Below are 19,321 nucleotides of genomic sequence, written 5' to 3'. Positions count from 1 at the left end.
GAATCCTAGTTTGAGTCTCGATAAAAGGACACACCGTCAGGGTTGAGGGTTTGATTCCCTGTGTAACTGTGGAGTCTGAGCCCGGCTGCTGAGCTGCAGTGGAGGACTGTACCATTAAAGTCGTCCTCCTGTGCAGCAGGGGCGGATTTTACATAATTAATGTCTCCAATAACATTTTCACCAGTGACCCTGTCCTCTGCTGAGAGACACGATAAAAAGGTTATAGATGGAGAATGTTCATAAAGCTTCAGTCGTGAAGCACGTGGACCACACCTGGTGGATCTGGTTTCATGTGGCGGTGAGAGGATCTGGTTTGAGAATGAGACGTCGGAGGAAATGTCCTGAGCGTCAGTCAAGTTTCAACCTAGACCCTATGACCAGTAGGGGGCGTCACACAACAGAAACAGTAAACATTCATAACATCAGTCACAAACACATCTCAGTGGCCCCCTGGTGGCCGACCGCAGTATAGGTCATAAACGCCACCACCTCCATTTTAGTAGATGGAATTATAGGCTGTTCATAAAAATGGACGAAGACTCCAGAAAGTGAAGCCTGTGTCGTGTGTAATGACCAGCAGAGGGCGACTCCATGGGTTGTTTCCATAGAGGTCTATGTGTGATTGACAGCTAGAACCTTTCAATGGGTGCAGGTGTCAGGTGTAGGTGGGTGTGAAGTGTCCTCAAAACTCTCAGTCAGGCTCCGCCCCCACGCTGGACACTAGGCTACAGAGCAGCAGCTCACAAAGCAATGGGGGGGGGGGGGGGGGGGGGGGGTTACAGTGGGTTGATACTAAGATGGACCTTTATAGGGAGAATTATCTTAACCTAGGCTCTAATGTTGTTAAGTGGAGTTAAGAAGCTCTGGACTTAATTCTCGTTTATCAGCTGTGTTTCTTTAAGGCTTTGTCAGAGGCTGAACCTGGGTCAGTCACATTTAGTCGTGTTTCTTTAAGGCTTTGTCAGAGGCTGAACCTGGGTCAGTTAGGTTTAGTCGTGTTTCTTTAAGGCTTTGTCAGAGGCTGAACCTGGGTCAGTTAGGTTTAGTCATGTTTCTTTAAGGCTTTGTCAGAGGCTGAACCTGGGTCAGTCACTTTGACATGTGACCCCTGAAGTGACGATGGCAGTTTAGCGGCGGCTGCAGGACGTTTGTGTTGGAGCACCTCTGCTCCACCTATTAACACAAGCTGTTCTGTTTGTATTCATTTAACTTTTTAAATGAATAATAATAATAAATATGGATCACATCGATGACATGCATTTCCTGCTTCAGTGCCAAAATGAAGCGTCTCATTAGGGCAGAGTCACGGCCTGATGGAGTAAATTCACTCGAACTAAAGCGTGAACGTCTGCCTCCTGTCAGCTGTCAGTCTGTGGAGCATCTCACTCCCTGATGGTTGATGAGAATCTGTTCGTCTCAGCCGACCTCAGATCAGATGATACGGTTGTTGTGTCACCGCTCATCAGCCGCTGAAGGACGCCTCCGTGTCCCTGACGTCTGAGTTTGAAAAGCAAAACAGAGACCGGACGACTCCAAAGAGCAAAATAGATTCAGGAGAACTCACAGATAACATTCTGATGATTCTACCTCACGCTTTGCCGCCATCACCAAGAAAAATACTTTGTCACAGAAGAGCAATGAATTATGGGATCTGTTATTATCGATCAGAAAACAGGAAGTCAGCCTCAGACTGTTTTCTTTTATTTCCATCACGTCTCCACCGAGAAGCTGAGATAAGATTCTGACGCTGAGAGAAACAAGGAGAGGATGCAGAATGTTTGATTTAGATTCACAACTCGTCTGTTTCACTCGTGAACAGTTTCATGTTCAGAACAGAGCGAGGCCTGCTGGCTGTGGTGGAGAGAGAGGATGAGAGAGGATGAGATAAGATGAGATCAGATGAGATCAGATGAGATAAGATGAGATAAGCTTTATTGAATCCACGCTGGGGAAATAAACCCATTGTAGCAGCAGATCGTCAGGATGATGTTGACAAGAGAACATGTGATATAAAAAGTACAGACTATGTATAATATTTATCTTCCACTACAGCAGGAGAACTATTTTTAGAGAAAGAGATTGAAAAGTCAAAGACTCTTTGAGGCTGCAGCAGGAGGAAGAGCTGGATCCAAACTTCTAACAAAGTTCCTCCTGGATGTTCCTCTCACACAGATCTAATAAATACCAGAAGGTGGATTTGTTTTGAATCTACTTAAGAAAATCTCCGTCCGTCGTATTAAGCCATTTATTTTCACTGCCCCTCCTCCAAACTGCATCTCGGTCCCACAGGCAGATTAGTTTCACTCCTTCTTCTTCTTGATCGTTTTCATTTCCACAAAAAATACAAGTGAAGATTTGAGTCTGTTTTTTAAAGTCACAACAAACGTAACAAAAGAGTTTCATGTTTTATCAAAGCAGAACTTTGAGAAAGAAACTTAGTAAGAACACATTGAATCTGTAACTGAACAATTATGAATACACAAAGTACTTTATGATATGTTGCACATTTACAGTATTTTCCCTCATAATCTATAACCAACCAAGCAGGGTGACTATTCTATACTGCAGCCAGCCACCAGGGGGCCATTACCATGTGGGGGTGTAGTTTTGTTTGTAGTATTTGTAATCTTTTTATTCAAGCATTTTTTTTAGCATGTGTAGTTTAATTTGAAGTATTTGTAGTTTTTTAGTCATCGTAGTATTTTCAAAGTATTTGTAGATAATAACTGTTTTATAATACTAGTATAGTGTTTTTGTAATGGTAGTATTTTTTACTTAGTACTTACTTATTATCCATAGAGTTTTAACCAAGTTTTTTTGTATTATTTTTATTATTTATATATGTATGTATATGCTATTCGTAGTATTTGTTTTTTTGCAGTATCTGTAGTGTTTTTCTGCCAGTATTTTTGTATTCTTTTTTTTTTCTTGTTTTTTAGGTATAAATTTTGTACTCGCTGTTTGGTTTTATTGTGGTGTTTATTTTATTTTACTGCAGTATTCGTGGTCTTTTACTACAAGACACACAGGCACACAAACACACTCACGCACACACACACACACACACACACACACACACACACACACACACACATTCATATACTTGGGGAGGGTCGCCCCCTTGTGGAAGTTACACTCTCGTTTCGAGGAAAGTTGTTTTACTGTGTTTAAACTCTGCTGTAAATCATTTACGTAAATTCTATATACTACTATATGCTATTCTAATTGTATTTTGTAATGAAATATTGTGTATTTGTAGTATATCTTGTAGTATTTGTCATATTTCTATTCATTTTTTGTGTTTTTATTCTAACATTTTCAAATTGAATGCGAATCATTTTACTGTATTATTTAGTAGAGCCTGTTGTGTTTTTATTGGTGTATTTTTGTAATGGTTGTGTTGATGTGTCTTTGAACACATCACCTGCTCCTCTCAGTGTGTGGCGGTCATTCAGCGGTCCTGACTGATCTGAAGCCAACATTGTTCTTGAGGGCGAGACCAGCTTCCAGCTCCTTTGAACATGACAGCGTGGGATGGGGGGGGGGGGGTTTCCCAGGAGGCCTCGCCCTCCACGCCCGGGCCGAGTACACACATCTTGACCTGTGAGCATGTGAGGCAGCGTCTCAGTCAGTTTCTCACACCACACAGGGATTGAGGGGATCAGGGATGTTCTGTGTTGTTCTTGGTGTGTCTTGTGTGTGAAGAGTCGAACCAACTCTGAATGTTTGCTCAGAATCGGTTGTGTGTTTGTCTTTGAGCCGCAGAGCTCCACTGTGTCCACATCTATCATAACACAACAGTGACTCACTCCGACTCACACTCTGTGACATGTTCCATCATCGTGGACACTTTGAAACATACTGCCACAAATACTCTGCAGCAAATGTGGATTCATCCGCTGCTGAAAATAGTCCCAACCAAATGCTTTATGTATGTTTGAGAGAAACTCTTCCTGTTCTGAGAGGTCAATGACCTCCGTCCGACCTTCACCTGAATTCAATGAGACCTCTGAGTCACTCGAGATCGACGCTCCTCATAACTAGCGAAGGGGCGCGAGTCACACGGTGAAAACAAACATGGAGGACAGCAGTGACGGAGGTCGTCAGTGGAGGGGCAGGGAGATTCAGATCTCAACTGGATGTGAAACCCTCTGAGTCTCTTCTGGCCTCCTGCACAGAAGATCCAGACACTTAAGTAGCCTGAGAGTTTGGAACTAATCCTGTTCCCCTGACTCCAGCTCCTCCATCACATGGCACCAGAGCCCGGTCACATGTTCCAACTGCCATCCTCCATCAATGCCTCCTGTGATGCCTTCAAGTGCAGCCTGTGCAGCACAGCCACACCGTGATCACTAAGGTGAATGAGGCACTGACGAACAAAAAACAACTGACTGATGGTCTGTTTGACTCTCAATGTTTACTGACGTTTTATCATAACCTACTATATAAACTACCAGTGGAGTCGCCCCCTGCTGGTCACTACATAGAAGGCAGGTTTGAGAAATTAATTAACATGTAACGTATCTCTCTCTCTCTCCCTGTCTCTCTAAGTCTCTCTCTCTCTCTCTCTCTCAGTCTCTTTGCCTGTCTCTCTAAGTCTCTCTCAGTCTCTCTCTCTCTCCGTATATCTCCCTCTCCCCCATTATCTCTCTCTCTCCCTCAGTCTCTCTCCCTCAGTCTCTCTCTCTCTCTCTCTCTCTCTCAGTCTCTTTTCCTCTCGGTCTCTCCCTCATTCTCTCTCTCAGTCTCACTCTCCATCAGTCTCTCTCCCTCAGTCCCAGCTGTTGATCATATTTCCCACAGCCCCTGAACGCCTCCCCCAGCCTCCACCGGAGCGTGGTTACCGGACCTGAGAGCAGCTCGGCCCCGCTCGGACCTCACACGCGCCCGGGAGAGGACGGAACGCAGCAGCCCGGTTCACGGTGAGTGGCCCCGGACTCGTAACGGTCTGTTCCCCGGTGTGTTTCGGGCCCGGGCGGGGAGGAGGTGGCTCCGCTCCGCACGGCTCAGTTTCCGGGTTGGCCGGCTGTGTGCACACGGCACCGGGCTGGTGCGGAGCGCACAGCCCCAACGTGGTTCTGTTTACCCCGGTGTGTGTGTGTGCGTGTTCCGGGACAGAGGCACTGCGGGTTGTTACGGTTCGATTTCCCCGTGTCTCGCCGCAGCAGGAGGCCCCGGCCCGGGCCTCGGCCGCCCGGCAGATGCTCTCTGTCCGCTCGCTCCGGGGAATCTCACCGCACCACCCGGGTTAGCAAGATGCTAACAGAGCTAACCCGCCTTTATAAAGCGCGTTAGCATCAGTGTCGGTGAACATACTGCCCCCCCCCCAATCTAGAGTTAACTAGCTGTGATGGTAAACAGACGCTAACTCGGGTTAACTAGCTGTGACGGTAAACAGACGCTAACTCGGGTTAACTGGCTGTGATGGTAAACAGACGCTAACTCGGGTTAACTGGCTGTGATGGTAAACAGACGCTAACTCGGGTTAACTGGCTGTGATGGTAAACAGACGCTAACTAGTCCTTTGACCCGTTAACCTGACACAACAGAGTTCCACTGATCTGTTAATGAATGAGACCTGGGGCCCGTTTCACAAAGCAGGTTTAGTGAAAACTCTGAGTTAGTTAACCCTGAGATGAGGGAAACTCTGGTTTTTCAGTTTCACAAAGCCAGTTCAGCTTTACTCTGAGTCAGTTACCCTGGCAAACCTAACCAAACCTAACCTGCTCGCTGGCAGGTTTTCTTCAACTAACCCCGAGTTTCTCCTGCTCTTAAGTTGAAGCCTGCAGACTGAAGGCAGTGGCAGACATGGCGTGTCCTTTTATTGAAGAGCCAGTTGATGTCGAGGCGCAGATACTCCGCAGACATCTCCACCGGGAGAGGATTATTAGACCCCGATTGGATGTTTTATCATTCCCTGATGAGTATCTGTTTGAGCGTTTCCGTTTCTCTGCATCATCTATATTTTATATAAACGATATTCTCAGCCCTCACATCGCTCACATGACGCATCGTGGACATGCTCTCAGTTCCCGAGCAAATTCTTTGTATTGCACTTCGTTTTTTTGCCAACGGCAGTTTTTTGTATAACGTCGGTGATGCAGAGCATGTGTCCAAGGCAACTGTCTGTCGGGCTGTCCGAAATGTGACACTTGCACTGAAACGGCTACTATGCACGTTTGTAGTGTTCCCAAGTCACAGACCCACCAGACTTCTCAAAGAAGAGTTCCACAGAATTGCAGGTATCAGTCTAAGCAGTAATTCATTTATGTCATAAAGCTTTGAGACTTGAAGCACTAATCAGTCAATTTGATATATTTTAGGGTTTCCAGGTGTGATTGGCTGCATAGATGGCACTCACATTCCTATCATCGCTCCTTCAATAAATGAAGGAGATTATGTGAATAGGAAATCTGTCCACAGCATTAATGTGCAGGTAGGCCTAAATAGTAGCCTTTAACATTCCAAATTAAATACACTACACCATACAGCTAATTACTGTTCTCCACTGTGAAGATCATATGTGATGGAGCCCACATGATTAACAATGTGGAAGCGAAGTGGCCTGGGTCTGTGCATGACTCACGAATGTTTCGTGAGTCGACACTGAGTGCCAGATTTGCCGGTGGTGAGTTTATATATATAATTTATATACAGTATATAGTTATATCCTATGATCAAATATTTTGTTTCCTCCTATTGCAACTGAAACAAACTGTATCTTGTATTATCATAGTAGAGTTCGATGGTTACCTACTCGGAGACAGAGGGTACCCCTGCCAGCGCTATCTGCTGACCCCTTACCCTGACCCTGAGCCTGGCCCACAGCGACACTACAACTTGGCTCACTGCAGGACACGAGCCAGAGTGGAGATGACCATCGGGATACTCAAGGCCCGGTTCCAGTGCCTTCGTAGGCTCAGGGTCACCCCAGAGAGAGCTTGTGACATTATAGTGGCATGTGTGGTTCTCCACAACATTGCCACTATTAGAGGAGAACAATGTCCTACTCTTTCCCCCTGTGATCCAGGTATTAATCATACCCCCCCTGCTGATACACGAGATGGAAGAGCTGTTAGAGACATGATATGTGTCAAGCATTTCTAACTGACCCATCACCTCCCCAATGTTCAAGAACGACAATATGCATCTCATTTTATGAGGTCTTCTTTATTTCCTAGAAGGACAAATTTTGTACAGTTGTTAATCCTTTGTTGTTGAAACAATTAAAAAACATCCACCTGTGGGCACGTCACCCACCTTTAACTGATGGTCCAGCAGTTGTATTTCCTTTTCTGTTTTGGTGATCTGCAGCCTTATGTGCTCCATTTCTAGGTGTGATTTGTTTATTTGAGATTCTAAATATACCTTGTAAAGTTGTTTCACAGGGAGCTATAGGAACATAAATGACATTGAATTTCAGTGCCATGTCTATTTAGTGTCATTGTAAGTTGTGGGTCAATGCTGAACAACATCTTACTGAGGTAAGCTGTGCTGTGGAGGTTGATGGACCTTCTTCCCCATTGTAATTTCCAGCATGGCTCTGTTAGAGAGAAAGAAGTTGCAAGTTGTATTGTGGAACAACACTATTAACTGAGCCAAAGTTATTTAAAAAAAAAAAGGTGTATACTTCAGCAGGCCTCTCTGCATCTTCCCTCTCTGTGGCAGCTGATAAGGTTTCTTCATCATCCTCCTGTAATGAAACAGAATGTGTGTGTTATATTCTACCAATTATGAAAAATCTGTGGAATATTAAGAGTACTTACAACAGCATGGAGGTCTGTTATGGCAGAAGGCTCAACGAGACAGATTACACCATCAGTAACTGGTAGAAAATGAAGATTAGACAGTTGATGATTACCCAGAAAAGTGCCCCACCTAATTTAAACACAATTTTTCAAACTCTGAGTCACCTTAAAATAGATTGATATCTGAAAGCAAAAGCAGCCAATTGCAAAGAACTGTAGCTTACTGCTACAAGAAAAATCAGTGTGCCAACTAAGTTGTGTCTAAGATGAATGGGTGGCCATTACTGAGCGAACACTAGAAAAAGGATTAACGTACATGCCATTCATTTGAATAACTTACCTCTTATGTAGGCCCCTGTGACCTGGGGCGTGGGTGGGTCCGATGAACTCCCCCCAGAGATGCCCTCAGCAATGGGTCGTCCACTGTTCTGACTGAGGGCCATCTTTTCAGCCTCTGTGAGAGGTGGTGGTGGTGGACCGCCACCTGTTTTGCGGGCCTCAGCCTTTTTTCTGTTGGCTATAATGGAGGTCAAATTTAAATACATACAGAAAACACAACTTTGGAGACTTGTATGTATAAAAGGCATTTAGGTGTTGCTTTCATAGAGACAATATTAAATACTGGCAGTGTTGGGATTTCTCTTTTTTTTGCAGATTTCCCTAATTACTTAAATATATCCATCACATGTTGAATGTAGCCACTAAATGCTGTTTAATGAGGGCAGGCTAAACAACATCACAATTGCTTGTACTTTATTATACCTTACCTGTTTGAACTACATTTTTATATTTCATCTTTAGCTGCTGCCAAGTCCGTTTGGTGCCTGTTGGGTTGCACCTGTGCTCACAGACACACATATGGAATATAATTGTTGAATAAGTGGAACATTCAAGACAAAACATTTCTTTTTTTTCTCAAATTAATACTGACGCATTGACTCGGTCAGCAATTTCCTGCCACGCAAGATCCCGCGCTTTTGCTGCTGCCACAGTATTGCTTCTTTTTAAAAATATATGCTCACTTTCTGCATACGCAGTCATTAATATTTCCAACTCCACTGGGGAGAAGTAGGAGGATCGAGGCTGTTTACCACTTGTTGCCATGGTGAATCATGTTATCTGTGTTCCATTGATGAAGGCTTTTTATATCCTCATGCACAAGCTTCACTCAGGGTTACCTTGACTCTGAGTTGATTGAACTAAGTGTTATCACCTGTTCTGAAACCGAAAACTTAGAGTTTGACAGCTCAGAGTTGCTCAACCCAGAGTTAAGGTTTTAACTCAGAGTTTGTTGAACCTGCTTTGTGAAACGGGCCCCTGAAGTCTGGTCACCTGGACCCGGGACTCGACCCCAGCCCCTGTCCCGATGGAACCTACACTGAGTTAAAACTGTGTTTTCTGTGAAACAGCGTTAATCCACTGAGTCAGAAGTTTCTGATGCTTCTTCAAACACAAGCTCCACTTCCTTTACACTGCAGGTGAATAGAAGAATGGGTTATTGTATAATAACCAGTAATAATAATAGTAATATCCAGTCAAATAAGCAGGAACCGTTCTGCCTGTTCTAGCCTTTATTCTGTGATGTACACTTTCTTAGCTACTAGCAATTAGAAATAATAAAAAAGGGGAGAAAAACTCGTGAACATATGAAACTTAATATTAATTATCAAATGGAACATTTAGCAAATCTTCACATAGAAACTGGAGCAAATGTTTGACACCTTTGCTGTTGAGACGGAGACTGAACCCATGAAGTGTTTATCACAACAGTAGCTGATTAATAAACGATCTGATCATATCTTGTGTTCCTCCCTCGTCAGGTGGCGTCTTTACTCGTCGGTAACAATCCTGGTTTTGCCGGCCCAGACGATGGCTGAGAAGAAGACTCGAGCCGCTCTGGCCGTGATGCTCCTCCTCGCCCTGAGTCTGTCGGGCGGTGACTTGTCGGCCGGGTCGGACTGCAGCACAGAGGTGAACGCCCGGGTGGGTGTGGTGTCGGCGGTGGTGTCGGCGGTGGTGGACAGGCAGAGGGCGGAGCAGAGCCAGAGGAGACACCTGGAGGCTTTGTTCAGCAGGTGAGCAGCTGACTTTACTGGTCACGTGAACAGGTTTAACTGGATCCTGGAAGCTGTTTCAAAGATGAGAGGAAACTCCCAAACTCATCTGGTCACATTCTGCAGATGATTGTTAATCATGATGTTTTATTAAACTTGACAGATATGGAGAAAATGGCACCATCTCTCTGGACGGGTTGAAGCGTCTCTTACAGAGCGTGGGGCTGGATCGCGTCCGGACCGTGATGGTGCAGCATCACGAGCAGCTAGGACACGGTCACCACCACCACCACCATCATCACCACCCCCACCCCCATCACCACGAAAGCCATGACCACCATCACCACCCCGGCCACAACCACTCGCAGCACCAGAAGCATGTCCACGCCGAGCCCTCGCAGCCCGGGAAGTTCCCTCCGAGCGTGGAGAATCCAGAGGGCACGCTGAGGAAGAAGGTGGAGAACACGGAGAGCCATCACAACCTGTACGACAAGAAGAGCACGGCGGCAGCTCAGGAGGTCGGCACCACGGCCGTGTACACTGCTCAGCTGGCCCTGAAGCAAGGCAGCAGCCTGGAACAGCCCAGTCCACCAACCACCGGAGCTGCCGCCAGGCGGGGAACCGGCAACCACACACAAGCTGCTGCACCCAGTGACCAGGACTCAGAGTATGATCAAGGTCACGTCAATGGAAACCACAGCTCGGAGACTGTTGAGGTACAAGGTCCACTTCATGGTCCTGGTGGAGATAGTTGTGATGATCAGAGTGAATCATGTGTTTATTGGCTCCGTGAGGATTCAGTGTTTGATGTGAAGCAGAAACAAACAAACTGTTTGTCAGTCTGAACACAAACCAGATGCTGGATCTAGTGTTTGGAGCTGATGGAGGTCCTGATGGAGTTTCTGTGTCTTATCTGCAGTGCCTGAACGTGTCCAGCGTCCTCTCCTCACATGGGATGTCTCAGGGGGGGGGTGTGACCCTCGGAGACTTCAGCTACCTCTGCCCCGCCCTCCTCAACCAGATCGACTCTGGAGCCTGCATCGTGCACGGAGAGGACACCAGACCTGGAGACACAGGTTGGATTGAGTCCTCTTACTGAGTGTGTTTTCAATCTGACAGCTGTGCCCTCTGAAGATGAAAGGATCTGTTAAAATCTATGAGTTATTTATCAGAAAATTGATCAGAAACATTCTTATGGCTCCCCCCCCCCCCGGGACAAATAAAGTTGATTTCATTTGAACAGAGGGATTTCTGGTTATGATGATGACGACCTGTGTATGAACCGGTAACACCTGACTGGACCAAACCAACTGCATCAGTAAACAATCTGCTTATTTCTCTCTAGACCATAAACATCATAAACATGCTCACGGTCACCATGGCAATCACAACCACTCAGACCACAGCGAGCGCACGGCCGGAGAAACCAGCAAGAGCATCACAACAGGTAAACAACAACATCTGAGGTTCCACTTGTATTTACTTTGCTTTAGGTCAGAGTTCATTCTTGATTTTCTAAATGTTTCCGTGAGCAGCTGTCGGACTAACCCGTGTGTTTGTGCGCTGCAGCGTGGGTGGGGGGGCTGGTCTCCATCACCATCATCAGCCTGCTCTCCCTCCTCGGCGTCCTGCTCATCCCGCTCATGAACAGAGATTTCTTCAAGTTCCTCCTCAGCTTCCTGGTGGCGCTGGCGGTCGGCACGCTGAGCGGCGACGCCTTCCTTCATCTCATCCCCCACGTGAGTCTGAGCCGAGCCCAGGAGCTCCCCACTGTTTGAGCTCCAGCTGCTTCCCCCTCGTGTTCCTGCTGCTCAGCTCGTTGTTCATGTGCTTCAGTCTCAGGGAGGACACCATCACCACCATGAGGACTCTGGGACGGACGTGGAGGGACCTGACCACCACGAGGAGAACATGGACGCGGTGTGGAAGGGCCTGACGGCTCTGGGTGGAGTCTACTTCATGTTTCTCATCGAGCACTTCCTGACGCTGGGAAAAATGTACAAGGACAAGAAACAGAAGGTCAGAGATCCCCCCCATCCTTATAGATCTAATTAAAACTGAGCTGAAGTAGTAAAAATAACATGCAAATAACAGATCTATGAAATCTAAATTCAATTCAGGATTTTAAGATGTTTAAATAATCACAACGCTGAAGAGAAGGAATTTTCCAACAGGTCCAGAAGAAGTGGGATCAGAACGACAAAGCCGACCCGGAGAAGCAGCTGGCGCTGGGGGAGACCGACCTGAAGCCCCTGGAGGGTGAGGACCCCCGTCTGGGTGTTGGGCTGCAGATGGAATCCAGGGGGCTGATGCTGATCTCTACTGATCCTCTCCTTCCCTGGGGTTTAGTGAAAATGTTACAGGAAGTAGAAAACATATCCTGGATCTGCACCAAAAGCTAGAGTGACATTGCATTAAATGTGTTTTTAGATGTAAACTAAATTATAGTAAGAAATAGTAAAAAATCTGCATTTGTGGTTGAACATGGCTCATATCGCCACCTAGTGTTTCAAACTGTCTCGGACCTTGCAGGCTGTTGCTTACGTACACACACACGGACACACACACACACACACACGGGCACACACACACACACACACACACACAGTGTCTGAATCGTTGTTGCAGGATGTCTCAGCTCAAACGCTCGGCACCACAAGCTCCTCAGACACGGTCTCTTGGGGATGAACTGATTCGATTTCAGAGGTCAAAGGTCACAGTGACCTCATGTATGTAGACTGAAACCGCTGTGATTGGTTGAGGTGAACGACCACAGGACGCTGAGTTCACAGCCTCACTGAGCGTCTGATTTCATCCTCAACTGACAAAGTCAATACAGTTTGGTGATTTATTATAATCTCCTCTCCAGATGTGGAGACTAACGGTGCCGGTGCGTTCGGCGACCACTCGAGCAGCCTGCAGGGCGGCAGCGTGGCGGAGGAGGAGCAGGTGATGTTGGCGCCGCAGGTCTCCGTGGTGTCGCCGCAGGACTACGGCCGGGAGTCGGGCGCCGCCGCCGCCTACACGGACGAGGACTGTGAGAACAAGTGCCACTCCCACTTCCATGACACTGTGGGCCAGGTCGACAGCAAGCACCACCACCACCACGACTACCACCACATCCTGCACCACCACCACTCGCAGAACCACCACCCACACAGCCACTCCCACTCGTACTCAGAGCAGCACTTCCAGCAGGCCGGCGTGGCCTCGCTCGCCTGGATGGTCATCATGGGAGACGGCCTGCACAACTTCAGTGACGGCCTGGCTATCGGTGAGTGTTTCCATCACGGCTGCACCGCGCTCAGAGGCCCTCCCCTTCCTGTGTGACGCTGCACGTTGAGTTGATTGAAACATGTGACCCTGGTGTGTTTGGTTGTGCAGGGGCTGCGTTCACCGAGGGTCTGTCCAGCGGCCTCAGCACGTCGGTGGCTGTTTTCTGTCACGAGCTTCCTCACGAGTTGGGTAAGACAACAGTTTGTATTTATATTTCTAGAGATGGTGTGTTGTGGTGATGTTTGGAGTTTTATTAGACAAGTTGTGATTTCTCCCAGGTGACTTTGCGGTGCTGCTGAAGGCCGGCATGACGGTGCGTCAGGCCATTCTGTACAACGTGCTGTCGGCCATGATGGGCTACCTGGGCCTGGTGACCGGCATCCTGATCGGACATTACGCGGACAACGTGTCCATGTGGATATTCGCTCTGACGGCCGGGCTCTTCCTGTACGTGGCGCTGGTGGACATGGTGAGTCACCGCCTGCACCTGAACGCACCGCAGCCAATCATCAGCCGGCTGCCGGAATCCTCCACGTACAGTGGAAACAACTCGTCAGCATCTGTCACCGTAACACAAAGTCCTGACTCCTTTATCAGCACACACTCACACAAACAGTAGCTGTGACCACATCATCTGTTGATACTACAAGTTGTAAATAATTCAGTCGAGCCTTTAAACCTGAGGGACTCGTGAGTTTAAGAACAGAAAGCGTTTCATTTATTTATGTGTTTTCCTGTTAACGTGGCGTGAACAGGAGCTCGGTGTCGTTCAGTCAGCAGCGTCTGTTCTGTCGCCTCAACAGGTCTTGACCTAATGTCTGACTCTGAGAACAGCAGCAGCCGTCAGGACCAGATGTCCTCTTCACACACACACACACACACACACACACACACACACACACACACACACACACACGATGAGTTCATGAAGGAGTGGAGGTGAGTTGTCGGCCTCAGCTGCCGCCTGCAGAGAGCTTCAGTTGTCCGAGGCTGACCTCCGGTGGCCATGATCCCACACTGCTGGTAAAACACAGACCTGGTAAAATCCAACACAGACGAGGAGGCCGTGAAGTTCATCCTGTCGGACAGATAGAGTAGTTTCCTACAGATTCTTCTTTCTATTGTTGCTGCTGTAGACATCGTCCTCCAGGCTCTGTCCCCCAGGCTCTGTCCTCCAGGCTCTGTCCTCCAGGCTCTGTCCTCCAGGCTCTGTCCACCAGGCTCTGTCCTCCAGGCTCTGTCCTCCAGGCTCTGTCCTCCAGGCTCTGTCCTCCAGGCTCTGTCCTCCAGGCTCTGTCCACCAGGCTCTGTCCACCAGGCTCTGTCCTCCAGGCTCTGTCCACCAGGCTCTGTCCTCCAGGCTCTGTCCACCAGGCTCTGTCCACCAGGCTCTGTCCTCCAGGCTCTGTCCTCTAGCCTCTCTCCTCCAGCCTCTGTCCTCCAGGCTCTGTCCTCCAGGCTCTGTCCTCCAGGCTCTGTCCTCCAGGCCCTGTCCTCCAGGCCCTGTCCTCCAGCCTCTGTCCTCCAGGCTCTGTCCTCCAGGCTCTGTCCACCGAGCTCTGTCCTCCAGGCTCTGTCCTCCAGGCTCTGTCCACCAGGCTCTGTCCTCCAGGCTCTGTCCACCAGCCTCTGTCCTCCAGGCTCTGTCCTCCAGGCTCTGTCCTCCAGGCCCTGTCCTCCAGCCTCTGTCCTCCAGGCTCTGTCCTCCAGGCTCTGTCCTCCAGCATCTGTCCTCCAGGCTCTGTCCACCAGCCTCTGTCCTCCAGGTTCTGTCCTCCAGGCCCTGTCCTCCAGCCTCTGTCCTCCAGCCTCTGTCCTCCAGGCTCTGTCCACCGAGCTCTGTCCTCCAGGCTCTGTCCTCCAGGCCCTGTCCTCCAGGCCCTGTCCTCCAGCCTCTGTCCTCCAGGCTCTGTCCTCCAGGCTCTGTCCACCGAGCTCTGTCCTCCAGGCTCTGTCCTCCAGGCTCTGTCCACCAGGCTCTGTCCTCCAGGCTCTGTCCTCCAGGCTCTGTCCTCCAGGCTCTGTCCTCCAGGCTCTGTCCTCTAGCCTCTGTCCTCCAGGCTCTGTCCTCCAGGCTCTGTCCTCCAGGCCCTGTCCTCCAGGCCCTGTCCTCCAGCCTCTGTCCTCCAGGCTCTGTCCTCCAGGCTCTGTCCACCGAGCTCTGTCCTCCAGGCTCTGTCCTCCAGGCTCTGTCCACCAGGCTCTGTCCTCCAGGCTCTGTCCACCAGCCTCTGTCCTCCAGGCTCTGTCCTCCAGGCTCTGTCCTCCAGGCCCTGTCCTCCAGCCTCTGTCCTCCAGGCTCTGTCCTCCAGGCTCTGTCCTCCAGCATCTGTCCTCCAGGCTCTGTCCACCAGCCTCTGTCCTCCAGGTTCTGTCCTCCAGGCCCTGTCCTCCAGCCTCTGTCCTCCAGCCTCTGTCCTCCAGCCTCTGTCCTCCAGCATCTGTCCTCCAGGCTCTGTCCTCCAGGCCCTGTCCTCCAGCCTCTGTCCTCCAGGCTCTGTCCTCCAGGCTCTGTCCTCCAGGCCCTGTCCTCCAGGCCCTGTCCTCCAGCCTCTGTCCTCCAGGCTCTGTCCTCCAGGCTCTGTCCTCCAGGCTCTGTCCACCGAGCTCTGTCCTCCAGGCTCTGTCCTCCAGGCTCTGTCCACCAGGCTCTGTCCTCCAGGCTCTGTCCTCCAGCCTCTGTCCTCCAGGCTCTGTCCTCCAGGCTCTGTCCTCCAGGCCCTGTCCTCCAGCCTCTGTCCTCCAGGCTCTGTCCTCCAGGCTCTGTCCTCCAGGCCCTGTCCTCCAGCCTCTGTCCTCCAGGCTCTGTCCTCCAGGCCCTGTCCTCCAGCATCTGTCCTCCAGGCTCTGTCCACCAGCCTCTGTCCTCCAGGTTCTGTCCTCCAGGCCCTGTCCTCCAGCCTCTGTCCTCCAGCCTCTGTCCTCCAGCCTCTGTCCTCCAGGCTCTGTCCTCCAGGCCCTGTCCTCCAGCCTCTGTCCTCCAGGCTCTGTCCTCCAGGCCCTGTCCTCCAGCATCTGTCCTCTAGGCTCTGTCCTCTAGGCTCTGTCCTCTAGGCTCTGTCCTCTAGGCTCTGTCCTCTAGGCTCTGTCCTCCAGCCTCTGTCCTCCAGGCTCTGTCCTCCAGCCTCTGTCCTCCAGGCTCTGTCCTCCAGCCTCTGTCCTCCAGGCTCTGTCCTCTAGGCTCTGTCCTCTAGGCTCTGTCCTCCAGCCTCTGTCCTCCAGCCTCTGTCCTCCAGCCTCTGTCCTCCAGCCTCTGTCCACCAGGCTCTGTCCTCCAGCCTCTGTCCTCCAGCCTCTGTCCTCCAGCCTCTGTCCTCCAGGCTCTGTCCCCCAGGCTCTGTCCTCCAGGCTCTGTCCTCCAGGCTCTGTCCTCCAGCCTCTGTCCACCGAGCTCTCACTCTCTGATTCACCAGAGCAACAAGCAGCTCTTCAGACATCAAAGGAACAAGTCATTTTCTCAGTCTTCAATAGAAACACCCGGTGGAGTCGCCTTCTTCTTTGGCTTCACTTGTCAGAGCTGGAGTCTCTGTCCTGTTTTAATCAAGTCTATTGTGGAAACACAGCTATTATTGTTATTATGATTATGATTATTAATATTATCATGTTTTCTTCGTCCTCTCAGGTGCCTGAGATGTTACATAATGACGCCGGCGACCACGGCTTCAGCCACTGCGGCTTCTTCCTGCTCCAGAACGCCGGCATCCTGCTGGGCTTCGGCATTATGCTGCTTATTGCTGTTTTTGAGCACAAAATCCAGCTGGACCTGGGATACTGAAGGGGCGGAGCTCAGTCCTAAGCTCCGCCTGCATTCCACTGTGTCTCCGTCACAAGTGTAGTGTCGTGTTTTCATTTGTTCCTGATGAGCGAGCGCAGTCGTCTGGATTTAGGTCACATTCTCACTAGTGTCGACAGAAGCGCCAATTCAAACTCAGAAGGACGTGTGTCTCTCTCTCTCTCTCTCTGTCTCTCTCTCTCTCTCTCTCTCTCTCTCTCCTGAGGTTCAGGAGAATAGTTGTTGTGATAACTGAGATAGTTTTTTTTGTCCGTGTCAAACACAGGAGGCAGCTTCTCGTCCTCTTTGCTTTTACAATCACGAGGCTCATTTCATCAGTTACTAATTATTAGCACTTTCGTTGGATTGACCACATCCAGCATGTTACCGTGACATGTTTCACCTGCTGAGTCGGATTTTGCCTTTTTTTTTAATTGTTGGAAGTTTCTGTGCTGCTGAGTCAAACCAGATCATTATTCCTGTCGATGCCTGAAGAGCTCAAGTCTTCAGAGTCTCACTTCTCTCAAATGTTAGATACTGAAACAGGAAACGTTCAAAAAAGAATTGTGAACCGTTATTGTTACAGATTAATTTTGGCGATAGCTCCCCCTTGTGTTTGTTGTGAGAGCAGCAGCTCCTCAGGTCAGTGTAGAGGTCTGTGACCCGTGACGTGCAGAGAACAGAACAGATGTCACGTCGGTGTCTTCACGTGATCTTTGGGTTCAGTGGACGACAGGAAGCAGCTGTGAAAACGCAGCAAAGGTTTTGTTGGTGTCCTCGCTCGCACCAAAGGAAACAGAAGTGAACGGGACTCAAACCTTTGCCACAGAAACATCTCTGTTTGACCGGTCGTTACTGGTTCGGTAGAAACCTGCTGACGTCCTGAGCACTGGTGACGCGGAGCGAGAACCTGAGGCCACTGAGTTCTTCTGTCGTTGAGTCTGAACGAAGCACGTCAGCAGCTTCAGGTCGACTCGACTGAGAAATCACATTACACTTTGTTTTACATGGAACAGTTCAAGTTGTACGTTGAAACTGAATCAGATCCGTCCATTAAATGAAGCAGAGTTCGATCTCAAGAAGGAAAACACAGCAAATCACTGGGGGACTCAGCAGGTTCTGTGTATTTTAAATAGTTTTATTTTCTTGTTACAGTTGATGTGGCAGCTCGACTCTAATGGTTTCCAGTTAAATCAGTGAATCTCTGTTACCATATGTCTCTGCTGTGTGGAAGCTGAAACACGGATCTCAGTCTGAAAGGTTCCATCTTATTTCTTAGTTTTTTATTGAAGACGTTGATTCACACTTTGTGAAAAGAATCTTTTTTTTCTTTACCTTTAAAAAAAGAAGTTCAACAATATGTTGAGTTCAGCCCTGAACCTCACTGTGTGTATTACATGTGTTAAATGTGTGGAGTCACAGAGTCGGTGGGGAAAATCTAAAACGGTGGGATTATGTGTAAAGAGGGAATTATTCTCTGTTTCTGTGTGGAACAAAATGTGAGGAGTTAATGACGGGATCTGCAGCAGGTGGATAAGATTCAATCCTACAGCTCTGCAGTGAAGACTCAGCATTCAGGATGTTTGTTCTTTTTCATTGAAGCTGTTTGACAGAATTCAGTTCGATCATCAGGCTGAAAACTCGTTAATGCACCAGGAGGAGCTGCTGTCCTGGGACGTCAGTGTTCTCACACAGGTTCACTGGAATCAGTCAAAAAACCAAGAAACATCAGAATCATCAAAACATCTGGAGTCGGGTTAAAGGTCGGAGACTTGTTCCACATCTGCAGCAGCAAGAATCACAAGTTTATCTGAGTGATTTTTACTTTTCTCCCCAGAAGTTCCCTGATTGAATTATTATTATTATAATTATTATTTACTATGAGACCATGTGAAACCAGCCCTTGTCATTTGCTGGAGGAAGTTTGACTTTCTGCAACGTTTACTCCAAACTCGTTAAAATACCTTTACTGTGTTTTTAAAGTGACGCCTGTTGCTGTGGCAGCTTCACTGTTTCACTGCTTGGACGTAGAAACTGAACCGTGTGAGTTTCACATGAAAGATTCATTTCTTGCAAAGTAAATAAATGTAAATTTTTCATTAAATTCAAAGACCACACGTGTGTTTGTCTGCAGAGCTGCTGTCAGTGTTTGTGTTCTTCTGTCCACCTGTTGAGTCGGTGAACGTCAGGCAGCTTCCATGTTGACTCTCTGTGACATTCCTCAATTCAAATAAACGGCATCATCTCACAACACCTGCCTGGACCTGCTTCTCTCCTCTAGCACATGAAGGTGACGTCATCATGACTGATTCAAAGCCTCAGTAACAAACTGGATTTTATGGAAACATTTTTCTTATTCCAAACTCTTTCTGAGCAGAGCGTGCAGTTTAACTATTTAAATGCATAAGAGTATTTGGAGAATAAATCTTTTATCAATATAAGAATCTTAAAATAAGACATCACAACAAGAA

The 19,321-nt window shown here is 48.5% G+C and overlaps 3 protein-coding genes across 7 annotated transcripts; 2 read left to right on the top strand and 1 right to left on the bottom strand.

Moving 5' to 3' along the window:
* Positions 1-4,566: 4,566 nt before the first annotated feature.
* slc39a6 (solute carrier family 39 member 6) lies at positions 4,567-19,101 on the top strand. Of its 2 annotated transcripts, none has more exons than XM_053438139.1 (12): positions 4,567-4,922; positions 9,569-9,823; positions 9,966-10,518; positions 10,722-10,878; positions 11,148-11,249; positions 11,372-11,541; positions 11,639-11,821; positions 11,977-12,061; positions 12,672-13,076; positions 13,187-13,267; positions 13,357-13,547; positions 16,701-19,101. In XM_053438139.1, the coding sequence occupies exons 2-12, from the start codon at positions 9,618-9,620 to the stop codon at positions 16,851-16,853; spliced, it is 2,286 nt and encodes a 761-aa protein (XP_053294114.1). In that variant the 5' UTR covers positions 4,567-4,922; positions 9,569-9,617; the 3' UTR covers positions 16,854-19,101. The 2 variants fall into 2 exon arrangements, with proteins under 2 accessions (XP_053294114.1, XP_053294115.1); XM_053438140.1 differs by lacking the exon at positions 4,567-4,922 and adding an exon at positions 6,904-7,030.
* Positions 5,889-7,266, top strand: LOC128454678 (putative nuclease HARBI1). Of its 2 annotated transcripts, none has more exons than XM_053438157.1 (4): positions 5,889-6,242; positions 6,324-6,436; positions 6,517-6,628; positions 6,740-7,266. In XM_053438157.1, exons 1-4 carry the CDS (start codon positions 6,020-6,022, stop codon positions 7,105-7,107), a joined length of 816 nt encoding a protein of 271 aa, XP_053294132.1. In that variant the 5' UTR covers positions 5,889-6,019; the 3' UTR covers positions 7,108-7,266. The 2 variants fall into 2 exon arrangements, with proteins under 2 accessions (XP_053294132.1, XP_053294131.1); XM_053438156.1 differs by having other exon boundaries at positions 6,737-7,266.
* Positions 7,152-9,081, bottom strand: LOC128454679 (uncharacterized). 3 transcript variants are annotated; one of them, XM_053438159.1, is made up of 8 exons: positions 8,680-9,081; positions 8,516-8,586; positions 8,089-8,265; positions 7,767-7,825; positions 7,631-7,693; positions 7,481-7,543; positions 7,261-7,392; positions 7,152-7,177 (listed from the first exon to the last, which is right to left on the bottom strand). In XM_053438159.1, the coding sequence occupies exons 1-8, from the start codon at positions 8,850-8,852 to the stop codon at positions 7,157-7,159; spliced, it is 759 nt and encodes a 252-aa protein (XP_053294134.1). In that variant the 5' UTR covers positions 8,853-9,081; the 3' UTR covers positions 7,152-7,156. The 3 variants fall into 3 exon arrangements, with proteins under 3 accessions (XP_053294134.1, XP_053294133.1, XP_053294135.1); XM_053438158.1 differs by having other exon boundaries at positions 7,152-7,392; XM_053438160.1 differs by having other exon boundaries at positions 7,152-7,392; positions 8,840-9,079.
* Positions 19,102-19,321: the final 220 nt, after the last annotated feature.

Source organism: Pleuronectes platessa, chromosome 13 (assembly GCF_947347685.1).
Source record: "Pleuronectes platessa chromosome 13, fPlePla1.1, whole genome shotgun sequence".
Classification (NCBI taxonomy): Eukaryota; Metazoa; Chordata; class Actinopteri; order Pleuronectiformes; family Pleuronectidae; genus Pleuronectes; species Pleuronectes platessa.
The sequence above is the reverse complement of the archived record's forward strand: the minus strand, read 5'-3'. Positions and strand labels throughout refer to the sequence as shown.

Bases quoted from the DNA above. Each gene is read 5' to 3' on its own strand.
- LOC128454678 (XM_053438156.1), top strand. From the start codon at position 6,020: ATGCTCTCAGTTCCCGAGCAAATTCTTTGTATTGCACTTCGTTTTTTT. The intron at 6,243-6,323 runs GTATCAGTCTAA...GATATATTTTAG, and splicing joins AGAGTTCCACAGAATTGCAG to GGTTTCCAGGTGTGATTGGC. The intron at 6,629-6,736 runs GTGAGTTTATAT...GTATTATCATAG, and splicing joins GAGTGCCAGATTTGCCGGTG to TAGAGTTCGATGGTTACCTA.
- LOC128454679 (XM_053438158.1), bottom strand. From the start codon at position 8,852: ATGGCAACAAGTGGTAAACAGCCTCGATCCTCCTACTTCTCCCCAGTG. The intron at 7,826-8,088 runs GTAAGTTATTCA...ATTTTCTACCAG, and splicing joins CACAGGGGCCTACATAAGAG to TTACTGATGGTGTAATCTGT. The intron at 7,694-7,766 runs GTAAGTACTCTT...GTTTCATTACAG, and splicing joins TAACAGACCTCCATGCTGTT to GAGGATGATGAAGAAACCTT.
- slc39a6 (XM_053438139.1), top strand. From the start codon at position 9,618: ATGGCTGAGAAGAAGACTCGAGCCGCTCTGGCCGTGATGCTCCTCCTC. The intron at 11,542-11,638 runs GTGAGTCTGAGC...CATGTGCTTCAG, and splicing joins TCCTTCATCTCATCCCCCAC to TCTCAGGGAGGACACCATCA. The intron at 12,062-12,671 runs GTGAGGACCCCC...TCTCCTCTCCAG, and splicing joins CGACCTGAAGCCCCTGGAGG to ATGTGGAGACTAACGGTGCC.